At 33.5% G+C, this 13,315-nt stretch overlaps 1 protein-coding gene across 5 annotated transcripts in view; it reads left to right on the top strand.

The window, feature by feature from the left end:
• Positions 1–13,315, top strand: part of FSTL5 (follistatin like 5) — a 239,717-nt gene that overhangs the window by 185,242 nt on the left and 41,160 nt on the right. For all 5 annotated transcript variants that reach the window (XM_048942357.1, XM_048942356.1, XM_048942354.1 and 2 more), the window contains 3 exons: positions 1,584–1,704; positions 9,320–9,481; positions 11,678–11,812. In XM_048942357.1, the coding sequence (XP_048798314.1) occupies positions 1,584–1,704; positions 9,320–9,481; positions 11,678–11,812 (418 nt within the window). The remainder of the gene's footprint in view (positions 1–1,583; positions 1,705–9,319; positions 9,482–11,677; positions 11,813–13,315) is intronic.

Here is a 13,315-nt window from a genome sequence, read left to right as displayed (position 1 = left end):
ACAGTCATTCTCAAATTTCTTCATAGTATTTATTTTCCTCCTCCTTTCCTTCTAGGTTTGTGTTATACTACACACTAAGGTGACTAAGTAAAGATTAGTTGCCAAATGAATGCTTGCTTTCCATGTTCTTTTACTTGTTATTCGTGACACACGTTGTGATTCTTAAATGTTGAGCTCCTCAACAGAGCAGAGCTGTAGTGGAATCATTGTTAAAATAATTATTCAATTCTATCTTTTTAATTTCTGGATGAAAAAAAATAATTAGTTTATTTGGTTTTAGAAGAATGATGTCACATATATTTGAACATTTATGCTTTTTTAATTATCATAAAACATAACTTCTAGCCCTCTTTTTAAGGTCATCAAATATTTTTTCTAAAGGTAAAATCATCTCTTTTTTTTTCCTGTAATATTTATGTTAATGTTTGAAACCTCGGATTCAATGGTGTTCATTGGTGTGCCTGTATGGATACAGGTTCTGTGGGTGACTCTAGCTTGTGAGTTATTCTATTAAGCACTGAAGCGTGTGTCACAGTTTAATCTCAGAGAACTCTGTCTATGCTTCATCATTGCTTTCCAAACACTGATTACAGTATTTTGTTTTCACTGTGTTGAATTGTTTGCTTTAATTAACAAAACAAATACTGAACTCAGTATACTAATAATAAGCCAAGCACATCTAGTTTGTAGTTCTAAAAGCAAAATTCCTCTCTAAAACCAAATTGCTTTGAGTAAAGAAATCACAATGTCATAGGGCGAATTCTGTTGAAAACTGATATATTTGAGTAAAATATCCAGAGAGATGTTTTATCAGTGGTGTATATGAAAAATAAAGGGAGATCATAACGTAGACGTCCATTTAATTAGAAAAGAGCTATAATAATCAACCCTTTACTGCTTAAGCCTGCACTTGCAAAATATAGATGAGTTTTTCTTATAGCTCATTACTATTTTACAAGCATGTCGTAGCTTAGACTTTTCAAAGAATGCTATGAAGAAGTTCACTTTTGTAAAGGTATTTTTAGTCAAACAAATTGTTATTAGCCTAAGTAAAAATTAACAGAGAGTACTAATTATTTCATATATTTTTTCACAGTAATTGACGTGGAAACTCATTTGTATTAAGTAAATGATACTTAACATTAACATTACAGATGCTAAATTTTACTAGACTGTTCTTTTAGGGTTGTCTTTTAAGATAACATTATTTTTAAACTGGCTTAATTACACTTCCTTCCAAAGGATATAATTTACCTTGTTAATTTGTGCGGAAGTTTAGGTTTTTTTTATCTAGTTAGATTCAAACCAGAAATAGCTTCTCTTTCGCAAATAACTATCATAGCTAAATAAACAAATATATTCTCTTAGTACTTCTGAATTTGAAACTGAAGTAGTATTTTCTTTTACTGACCTAATACAAGCCTCTGCCGTTTCCAAACATAATCAGGATTTCAGTTACTGTCAGTTGCTCTGGCTGAGCATTTGATATTAGCATTACAGCTTTGTTGCAAAAATGAAGAGCATAATTAATGTAGAAATACAGATGTAATTATGATAACCTTGTTTTTAATCTTTCCTTGTAGGATTTTGGAGATGATGGGTCCTTGTATATTACTAAGGTTACTACAACTCATATGGGAAATTACATCTGTTATGCTGATGGCTATGATAAACTCTATCAAACTCATATTCTTCAAGTGAATGGTAAGGAAAATGCACTATTTACTAAGTCATAATAGATTAGAATTTTGATATTTTGTTAAGCAGATCTGCTCTTGCCTATTTTCAAAGTCTTTTTAATACACCTTAGGCAGAAAAAAAGTCCTTTTTTTATTGTTCTATAAATTACCTTGCAAGTCACGTTCGTTTAGTACTTCTGTAAGAATAGAATTTATTAAGAAGTGTAAGTTGATGCAGTAGACTTCCTCTTCACAGTGGGCACCTGAGCATGTTACCAGGAGAAAAATACATGTAGGTCATACTGAAAGTAATGTCTCCTTTTTTGTTCCGATGGAAATACATGGACACATTTCCATTTTGTCAGACTGCCACTCTGCTGCCAACTGTTGTATGGAAACAACATGTAACAGAATGTTGGTGGGAAGGTTCAAACCCTACTGCCATACCGCCAACATCTGCCTCTTGCATTGTGAGCTGTTGTAATAAATGGAAGGCATTTCTTCTAGCTCCCATATTTGTATACTGTTGCATCTAGGAAAATAATTTTAAAAATGCCCTAGTTAAAATTTGATTGCAAATTTGACTTATATTTTGCTTTTACTATTTTGATATCTAAACATGATTTTTAATTTGGGGCATCTGAATGTAAAATGTTGATCCGTTCAAGTTCTAAAGACCGTTTTCCTGGCCTCAGTATCACAAATTCACAGAATAGCTTAAGTTGGAAGCAACCTATGGATCTGATCCAACCTCGCTGCTCAAACGGCCACCTTTAGTGAGGTTGCTCATGCTAATGTGAAGAAATCCTTAGAGTATCTCAAAGGAAGGAGACAACTGGTGATCTTTCTTGGACAAAATGTAACTACAGTTGTTTATGGTGCTCCTAGCTCTTTTTTCCTACATCTTTTTTTCTTTTTTCTTCTAAACTATTTTAAATAATTGTTCATCTCCATTGGCGTACCACTAGTCCCGCTGTACTTCATCTCCAGTGAAATTTAAATCTTTTTTTTCGTTTGTTTTGGATGACCTTCTGTTTTTCTATTGCTTTATCCTTCTTATTTTTCTTTCTGGCTCTTAAACCTTTCTCCCCACATTAAACTAAAAGCATTTGTCGTTTCATGTTCATACTTAATCCTGTCCAGAATCATGCTGAAGCTCAATTTTTTTCCTGCACGTTTACTTTGCTCTTTTACTCCTTCTTAAATGTAGACACTACTATCATTCTTGGTTTTGGTATTATTAGACAGTTGCATTAACCCATATCATACTTCACTTCTCCTGACATCTTTTGTCAGAGAATAGTGGAATCTTTCCTCATATATGTTTTATTGACAATCACACCAAATGCAGTTGCTTAGATTATTTTACTAGCATTTTTATATTGTTCACTCTTAACAGCTTCTTGTTTTTTCCCACTTTCTACTTGTTAACATCCTTCACGCTTTGAATGACTTGGATATTCAGTGCTTGCTTGCTATTTCCTAAATGTCAATTTTGTAATTGTATTTTTCCAGGAAATCAATTTGGAATATCTATCGACCCATCTCTTTTTTTTTTTTCTTTTTTTTTTTTTTTTTCCAATTTTCAACTTTATGAATTATTTTAAGCACTTTGTAAATAGACTGTTCTCACTCAGCTAATACATGGCATCAGCATTTTTTTCTCCTTTCATATTATCTGGAGGAATTTTCTGTCATCTAAAAAGAGAGATAGTAAATGCTGGCTTGACTAATAGAAAGACTGAACTACAGTTTATTCATTTAAATTCCTGCAAATATAACAGGATTTTTAATGAACTGGACATACTGGAAGGTCCTTGGACAACTTTCTCCTCTTTTGTGTGATCTGCTCTACCCTAATTTATTAAAAAAATTGTGCTTCTGTTAGCTCCTTCCATACCTATGCCAATATGTTAGTAATCCTGCAAAATTTATAACACTTGTGTTCTATATGTTTTACTTCTTGGCTCAACTCAGTCCTCAGTGAGGCGAAACTCAAAGAAGTTTTTCTGTAAAAATAGGATGTTAAGGACCATAGTATGGGACAGGTGAAGGAGGACAGCTGTAGGTATTTCTGGTGACAAAATAGCTGTCATAAAATGCTATTTTTCTTTTGGAGAAAGATAACACTTGATGTTCCAAAATCTGATTTCTAGAAGAGTAAGGGAGAAAGGAAAGGAACCCCATAGCTCAGCTGTATCATCTGCTGTTAACATTATAGATAAATTGGGTTAAAACCATGAAGATTTAAAGCTTTGGTCAAATGAACAGCTGTTTCATACTTTAGATCTGTATTTCTAAGAAGTAATCTTCCTAAGAACAGGCATGGTGGTCAGTACTTGTAGCTGTGATAATGCCTAATAATATAAGTATTAACAGGAGACTTAGACAAAAGTCAGTGACTAATGAGGCTCTGATCTCAAAGATCGAATGTGAGTGTTCACAGAAAACAATGTAATTAGATTTGAAATTTTTGATTCCATTAGTATCAAAGAATCTGTGAATCTGTGAAATCTGTATTTTTAAAGAAATAATATTTATATTATTTGCATTGAGTAATGCAAACTTTATACATGTATGAATAATGAACTTTCACTGAAGTATTTAAAAAAGATACAGATAATCAGTGCTGTAGAAAACATTTTTTTGAAGTGAAAGTTCTGTATAATATTTTTTAAATAATACAGTAAGTAAACATGGTAAGCAATATTATAAGTAGATATCTAACTTTTTTCTATAAATTGTATGTAAAAAAAATCAGCAAAGATATAATAGTTCAAGAGTATTTTTTCATTAAAAATACTAATTAATTGCATTTAAATTATACTTAAAACTTTCACAATGTGAGTTTTGTGACTGTATTATTGATCCTTTTTATTAAGACTTATATGTGATTATTTTCTTCTGTTCAGGGGAGATAGAGGAGGTGCTGATAAGATTAGTTTGAATTATAGCACCTACCTACAAAAACTATTTTTCCTACTATGTGTTAAGTATTAAAATAGGGACGTCAACTCATAATGGACATTCCTATGTCAAAAACACATCTGCAGTATTGAAATCTCTGCATTAAATTCATGATGCACTTCTGAATAATTCCCTATGCAGAATATAAATTCCATAGGTGTATCACTTATATAGGGATTCATTTATATGATCTAAGTGACTGACACTGCTGACATATTTAAGAGAAGCAGCCAGGTTTTGCTTGATTGAACACTGAAAAAGTCATTCAACAGAAAAGGTTTTCAAAATGCCCTTTCTAAAAACTACAATGATTTGGTCATATTCATTCACGAAATTGCTGAGTCTTCAGCTCCACCAAAAGCCAGTTTTTTTTCCCCGCAGTCTTTCTTTTATCAAATGGTTACAATAATGAGAGTCTGAGCCTGTCATTTTGATTTTTTTTTCCTCTTCTGTATATTTGTGATAATGAAATTCATGCCATCAAGTACTTTTCCTTCAGTGTTGTTGGCATCATATATCATAAAACCCATGAATTTGGAAGTCTGTTTTTAGATAATGATAGATGGATATGTTTTGGTCTTAATATCACTGAAGACAAAGAGGAGCTATCTAATTATGTCTCCCCAAAAATATCTATGCTATCAACTCCACAATTTATCATTAAGATCTCTCTTTTCTCTAAAAAGAATCTTCTGCAAATAGAACATAAATACAGAGGTGAGTCATCTGTATTTCACAAATGTTTGTATAATTTCTTTTGTGACTGTTAGACTCTTTTTTTTCCACAGCATATTTCAAAAAGTTTTTAGGGAATGCTGATAGAGTTTTTTTTCCAAACAAAGTTGTGAACCCTTGTAAATAACTCAGATTTTCTTGTAATGAAGGTTATTTTAATAAGTAGAGAGCCACCTTTTTCTAAAATGCCCTTTAACACATTAATATATTTGTTTGCTTTATATGTTAATATTCAGCTATTTAAGGCAAAATAAAGAGTATACATCAATTAAATGGAAAATCGGAAGTTAACTAATAAATTGTAATATTTTGCTTATAGCAAAAGAGAAAGAAATAAAAGGTCATTAGACATTACAAATAAAAAGGAAGTCTGTCTTGAGATTCAGAGCTACTCTAGAATCATACTTAGACATAGTATTACAGTAATGTTTATCTTTCAGTGTATTACTAATAATGGTATCCTACTCCCTGAACTTACTCAAGGCAAGTTATTTGCAGAAAGGTGACAAGATTTTTTCCTCAATGTAGTGCTAAGACAGAGGCGTACTGGAAAGAAAAGTTTTAGTACCTTAAGGTAATGAAAGAGTCTAGATCCTCAGCCAGATATAAGTCAATGTTTTATAGTGTCTGAGGAATAGTTTATCATCTTTGTTTTTCAAAGCAAAATATCCGTTCAGTCAAAGAGAAGAGTTGTCATACTGAGCAATGGAAGAATATGATGAACAAAGTACATTATGTTACTTTCTTAAACAAATGCATTCTCTCTGGATTCCAGACAACTTGAACAGTCTATTTCTTTCCTATTTTTTTTCCTATTATTCCTGGCTAAAATAGTCTTCAGCAGTTTTTATAACAATTGAAAGAATAACTGAATAGTTATACATTCATCATAGTTGGAGCCAAGAATGTGATGTGTCTTGTTGAACTTAATTCAGGATTCATCCAAATTTGTGTTATTCATGATTCTGCTAATCATGAATCCATCTGACAGCGTAAGCTACACTGACTGAAGCTACTACACTTCAGTACCCTGCAGTCTAATTTACCTGATACTAAGAAGGTTGTTTAACTCATGCTTCACTGACAGGAGTATACATTTCATGGGCAATATATGACTGTTAGCTTCTTTCAAGGGGTTTTGTGAGCCTAAAAGTTCAGGTTTATGTGTCCAGGTGTTAAGCATTCCCAGTGGTATGCGAGATCTTGTAAAATGACATTTTTTTTCCAAAAGCACATAATTATTAAACCTATATTGAAGTGGTGTATTTAACATAGAAAATCTGATTTGGGAAGAAAACAAGGAGGAGCCAACTGCTGGATTTATGTCAGGCTGATTCTTTTCACAAACAAATACCAATCTCAGATGCTAAAAGCTTAATTTCAGGGTGTTCCGAGAGTGGAATCAAGGGGGGACGATCACCCTTTTGCCCAAGCTAAATTAATAATTTCTTTTCCTTGTTCTCTGATTCCCTGGGAAAAAAAAAAATAAATCCAAAATTAGACAGAAGGCTTCTTTTTTCATTCATTCAAGTAGAAGTTTGTTGGAACATGGTGGTGAAGTTCCCACAAGTTTTCATATGAAATAGTAATATTCCACTGACACAAAACAAACAGTATCTTATAATAGATATTTGGTATGCAGTGCCTTGCAGTCAGTGGTTTGAACTGTGATGTTGCTTGTAAGTCTTCAGTGATGGCAATACCCTCTTTAAGGCAATGGAGCTCCTTGCTCTTCTTCGGGTAAAACGGAGAAATAAACCACTTGGGTTTGATGCCCTGGGAATCTGCAACATGGACATAGGTCATTAAAGAACCTCCTGTCAAGAAATGCTGAAGAGGGCAGAGATTAAGATTGGACCCTTTGAAGAGAGGCAGAATTAGTCTGGGAGGTAAGGTACTGAAAAAGCCAGGCAATCATACAGTTGAGAGGATTTTGAAATTAAGAACACAGTGGGAAGGACAGTGTATCACACAGATACCACAGGAGAGTGGTAACAGGGAACATTTAGAGGGGGAACACGGATGACAAATTTAGGCTTGATATGAGCATAGAAATAGAGACATCTGTGTACACTCCCTTCCAGAAACTCAGTGGAAATCTTAAATCACTGTTATAGACATGCTGCTCGTAGCTGGTAGTCTAAGCAATTAGCAGCCACAACTTTCAATTTTTTAATTTTATTAATATATTTTTGTACTTGCTCTTCTGGAGTTATGTGTAATTTTCCATATATATTGTTTGAAAAGACTCTCATCTATAATTAGGTTTAAAATATCCCTGAAACCTTCTGATTCTTATGTCTTAATTGAGATGCCGTACATATGTGTATTTCTTGCAGTCTAGAAATCTGAGGCATTTCTATGATGTAATAGGACAGCATGCTGGGATATTTCTTGTAAACAGTTGGATAGCATTTGAAAATATTTAATCTCTTGCCAAAACAGACACAGTTAATTTTTGATCTTGTTATCTTGTTTCAGTATCAACTGATATTTCATCCTCTATCCAGCTGTGTTTTTTGACACCGGCCAAGTATTCCACATTTTTAAAGCTACATTAAACAAATCTTTGGATGATAAATATACTACTGTAACGTTCATTAAAAGTAGTTGCTCTTTTGTTTGGTTGGTTTTGTTTGTTTAGAAAGAACTTCAAAATAGTTTTCTCTATGTGTAATTAAGGAGAATATCACCAATTACTCATATAAAAATTCAACACAGCAATACTGCTAAATCTTGATTAATCAGTGTTTGCCAATACGAGTATGTCCTCTTCCAGGTCATGAGCCAGTACTGATGCACTATGCAGCAGATTTTTTGTTGTTCTTGGTAAGCATGCATTGCAGCAAGGTTCCAATTCTTCTAAAAGTGCTGTCACAAGTTCTTACATTTTGCTGGTAACCAAGCTGGGAAGAACTAGTCCGAGCTCTACTTCTCTAGAGTTAAAAAATAAACCATTCAAACCAAATGCTTTAGTATCAGCACTTAAGTAAGATTAGCTGATCTGATTAAGCCTCAGATTCAGATATGTGAGATGCTCTATGGTAAAATTCACAGTTAACTAGCTACCATATAAAGCATGTACAATATTAATTTAATTTATCCCCCAAATGGCAACATATACTGTTCTATACATGGTTAATAATTTATTGTTTTTCTGATCTGCCTAAAAAAGAATGCAATACCAAGTATTCTGTATGACAGTATATTTACTTTTTTGTATGTGTGTAAAATTCAAATTTCATTCTAGAAATGTTTTGTTAAATAAATTAAAAAGGAAAAATAGGATCAGATCTAGAAGTTCCTGCAGTTGTGTAGCATATATTGAATGCAGTGCCATACATTTTATTAAGTGAGCCAGAAGTTTCTTTGAAAGCATAACAGTTTACACTGTTAATACCTACTAGATGAGACTTGGAATTTTCACATGAATTCAGAATGTTGTAATTAGGTATAAACTAAAGGTAATGATAGGTATCATAACCATGGTTATCTGTGTTTTACAAGAAGGATAGGTTATTGTTAGGTGTTTTAGTGAGAGTGTAAATGTAGGATTGAAAGTGTCAAATAAAAGGTTTGTGGAATAAGACGATGACCCTCTCTGTACACAGGTGGCTGCTTCCTAGCTCTAAATTATTCGTATTTTCTAAAGAAATTTAAGGGAAAAAATCTTGTTACTCAACTCCCAAATACTGAATTCAGGCTTTTCTCTGACACGGTGAAAAGGAATTTTTCTCACAGAACATTTTATACTTCATGAATTCAATTGACAGAGTTCAGTGTTGAATGTGAGTGAATATGTGACTAATGTCACATCTGTGTTTTGCACTGTCATTGTATATAGCTGCAGGAGTCTTTAGAATTGCTTGTAATGATTTTTTAAAATGAAAATAATACTTTATTTTTTTCCCTAAATTATATTTGTTTTCTAACTTCAGTTCCACCAGTCATCCGAGTGTACCCAGAGAGTCAGGCAAGGGAGCCAGGAGTGACAGCTAGCCTTCGGTGCCACGCTGAAGGTATTCCTAACCCACAACTTGGCTGGCTGAAGAATGGAATTGATATCACTCCGAAGTTATCTAAACAGCTAACTCTTCAAGGTAAATGGACGTATTTATTGTTTTCTACAGGTTGCAAAAGCTTTATGAGGGCATCGTTTCTCTACTTGGTATTCTTATTGCCTAGTTTTAAACAAGGGTTGAAGTCTAAGTTAAAACATTTCAGGCAATATCTTGAAATTTCTTCCTAACGCATGCATGTACTTTGCTTTCTTGTAATCAAAATAAGAGGTTTACACTGTAACAGAATCACCAGTAAATTCCAGTAGCTTTTCTTAGTTAAAAGATATGTAGCTTCTGAGTACGAGAAACAGCCCAAAACCCAATTCTAGTTACAATATTGGAGTTTGTCACAGCAAGTACATTTGTACCATTCAAGGTGTATTCAGAATTTCTATTTAAATTAGGAAGCAATGTTTTTGTGAATATTTTATTATTTTACTATGCATTGATGGTAATTTAATTGTTTTTCATGAGCCCAGATTTAAATTGATACTGGACTTTTACTGCGGCTCAGTTGAAAACAGGAGTTTTTTTGACTGTAAGAATCTCAGTGAGAAGTAGGGAACTGATGATTAAAAGGACAGAAATATATGAAATGGATTTGCTCTTATATGAGGGGTCTCAGCAGACCTCAAAGGTCATGCAAAGGTACTCAATAACAATTAAAAAAAGCAAACTAGGATAAATCAAAAGCAACCTAAGAACGTTGAAACCTACACAACTGAAGGGAAGTCCAACTTCTAAACAATGGTAAAAGCCAGTTTTTATCATCTTTAGGGCTTGTAGATTTCAGTGAAACTATCCAGAGTGGCATTTGTATGTAGTCCTTCTGGTGAACTTTGATCATCCATTGAAGAATAAACCTTATGATATCCGTATTATCTTCAAAATATCATCTCATTCTTCTGCAAAAACAAACAAACAAACAAAAAACAGGACAGAAATGCGGCTGCAGTGATAGAGTGGGACAGATAGATGGCAACTGCTTCGGTAGAGTCTTACCTTCTCTATAAATGATGGAGGCTTCTGTGCTTTCACAGCTCTCTGTCCTTAATATGTGTGAACAATTTCCTTAACAGAAAGATTCTCTACTATGAGTAGAATGTGCTAGACTCTTCCTGGTGGTCTCATCTTTCATGGCAGCATTCTGTTGATTTCCCCTTCAGGGATTTGAGTGCAAGATTGTTTTTGTTCCCTTGCCTCCATGTTACATATTTATGATTACTTAATTAGAATGTTTCTTCTGTAAACCAACCAACAAACGAACCAGCAAAGCACAATTTAATTCAGTGTTCCTGAATGTACTCATATGAGATAAAGTTTTATAGTTTCTCTGAGCTTTTCCTGTCCCAGAGTTGAACTGTCTATGCATTAGACATAGCATATTATCCATAGATCCAGAGGGAGGTTTTTACCATGACCTAGTGTCCCTTCTAGTCCATGTTATAGAATTTCTAGAAAGTTGTTTTTGAAATCTTATAGCTGAACAAGCATGCTACACTTACAATGCAGTGAGTCATTGTTCACATCATTATTTACATGACAATATTTAAGAAAACCTTTGCTTGAGAAATTTGGATTCTCTTGCTATTCCTACTCAAGCTGGTGCACAACTCCTCATTTGTGTGCTAATGCTTATTTTGCATGTGCAAAACTCATTTGTGTTTACTTTGTCCAAGATTAGTCTGAAAATACTCCTGAAATTATTCTAGAGTATAGTTTCATATAGATTCCTATGCTGATGTAGGTATAAAATTCCAAAGTACCAATTCTTTTCTGTCATACTTCATTGACAAAAAAGCAATCATAGGGGCTTCTGGTTGCTAGGAACAATTCTGTATTATTTATCTTGAAAATGTAGTCCATTATATTCCATAGAAACCTGCCTTATTGTTTGTAAAGCTTGTAATAGGGTGGTAATAGACAAAACACAACCTAATGAAACATAGTTGATTATAAATATGACCACAGTCACTTAAATCTATATAAAATATCAGGTTGATGTTTACATCCAAACTGCAGAATCAAGTGAGATATTGCATGTATCCATAAGATGAGTAATAGTGCATGCAGTTCACTACCCATTTGAACACCTTTTGATTAGATTTGGCACGTCTCCAAGTTATGAAATCAGGAATGAAAACCGTTTAATTAGCATGAATGGAGAAGGCCTTTTGAGTGTTTGATCTGAAAGCATTTTAGTATGCCTGTACGTTGAATTTTCCTTCCTTTCAGCAAATGGCAGTGAGGTACACATTAGTAACGTGCGCTATGAAGATACAGGAGCATATACTTGCATTGCAAAGAATGAAGCAGGAGTGGATGAAGACATTTCTTCTCTTTTTGTAGAAGATTCTGCTCGAAAGACCCGTAAGTACTATGGGAAGTAAAAAAAAAAAAACAAAAAAAAAACCAAACATGCAGCCCTCACTTAAATATGAAATTATTATTAAAAAATAGGTAAATAATACCTAAAAGGCAGAGTGTGAACCTCATTTAGAAATGTGGTGGTTTCTTCATTATACGTTTGTTCCTTGTATGAAGGAAAAGATGCCTAAATAAGGAAAAACAGTTCTGTTTCAAGGTGGTTTCAAGGTGAAATCAAAGAAAAAAAAAAAAAAATGTGTATGTGTTCTTGACATGTATCAAGAGTTAGACTTTGCCCTCATGATATCTTGCCATTGCTGGACTTGATCTCTACTGCAGAGAGTACTCAGCATGTCTAAATCAGGTCCAGATCAGTTCCAGTTTGCCCGTTCTGTCTTGTGCCCTTTTAACTGTGGCTCTCCAGAAATGTGAAACAGCAGTTGACTGCATTTGCTTATGAAGTTTGGAGTTCACTTTGCCATAGAAATCTGTCTTACAAATGTAAACTGTTTTTCTTTATCCTTCATGGGATGGTAGCAGCACTTATAAACCCATTTTACTTGTTATTTGTCTGTCTACATATTCTCTTCTTCATTCCTGAGTTCACATGCTTTTGGGTTTTTCTTTTAAACCAGTTATTTTTATCAATAGCACACATTTTCTGGAAATACACATAGTAAAGATAATTCAACAGTGATGAGTACTCAACAGAATATACTGCAGGCAGGATTAGTAGCACTGCAAATCTGTCTGACACTTCCTCTCGTAAGATGCTGAATTTGGTTCCATATGCTCAGCTCCAGAGCTTTATTAAATTTTAAATGTTTTGAGGAAGTCCTCCATGGAAGGAAATTTTATACCTACAGTTTTAATATTGTTATTTAGCTGATTTGAGTAATGCTAATTATAACCATTGTTTCATGATTCTTAACAGTTGTTTTTAAGTGTCACAAAAATGACTGCTCAGGCAGTTGAGAAGGCAGCTGAGCATAAATAACTTGTTTGATCATGTTAAATTTCTAATACTGGTGATATGAAGTGGCTCGGTCACTTTCATTTGCCTTTTGCAATCTGTGAAATGAGTTATCAATGTTGTCAAATTACAAAACCTTGACAAATGAGAATTTGTTTATGGTTTCTTAAGACTTGTTTGACCTCAACAATAAAACCTTTATATGCAGCTGTCCAAGTTCCAAATATTGTGGTTATCTAAACTATTGTGTTTCCAAAAGACCTGATCTAAGATAATTATGCAAAATACCATTTTCAAGTATTGTTTGATCCAGTAATTTCAGATCAACTACCTTTACATGATCTGTAAAATGACATACCATGCAATGAGCACTGCTGGCAAGACATGCTTTAACATCCTCTAGCTGTAAATTGGAAGCTTTGGAAGCTGTTATGGTGAAGTACAAGGGCTTTACTATTAACGCTTTTCTCTTTATATTTATCTTAAAAAATTGGTTCTTGGAGAAACGTAGGAATTATTAAAGAAGAGAATTA

The sequence above is a fragment of the Lagopus muta genome, chromosome 4, assembly GCF_023343835.1.
Source record: "Lagopus muta isolate bLagMut1 chromosome 4, bLagMut1 primary, whole genome shotgun sequence".
NCBI classification, from domain to species: Eukaryota; Metazoa; Chordata; class Aves; order Galliformes; family Phasianidae; genus Lagopus; species Lagopus muta.
This window is presented reverse-complemented; position numbering and strand designations above follow the sequence as displayed.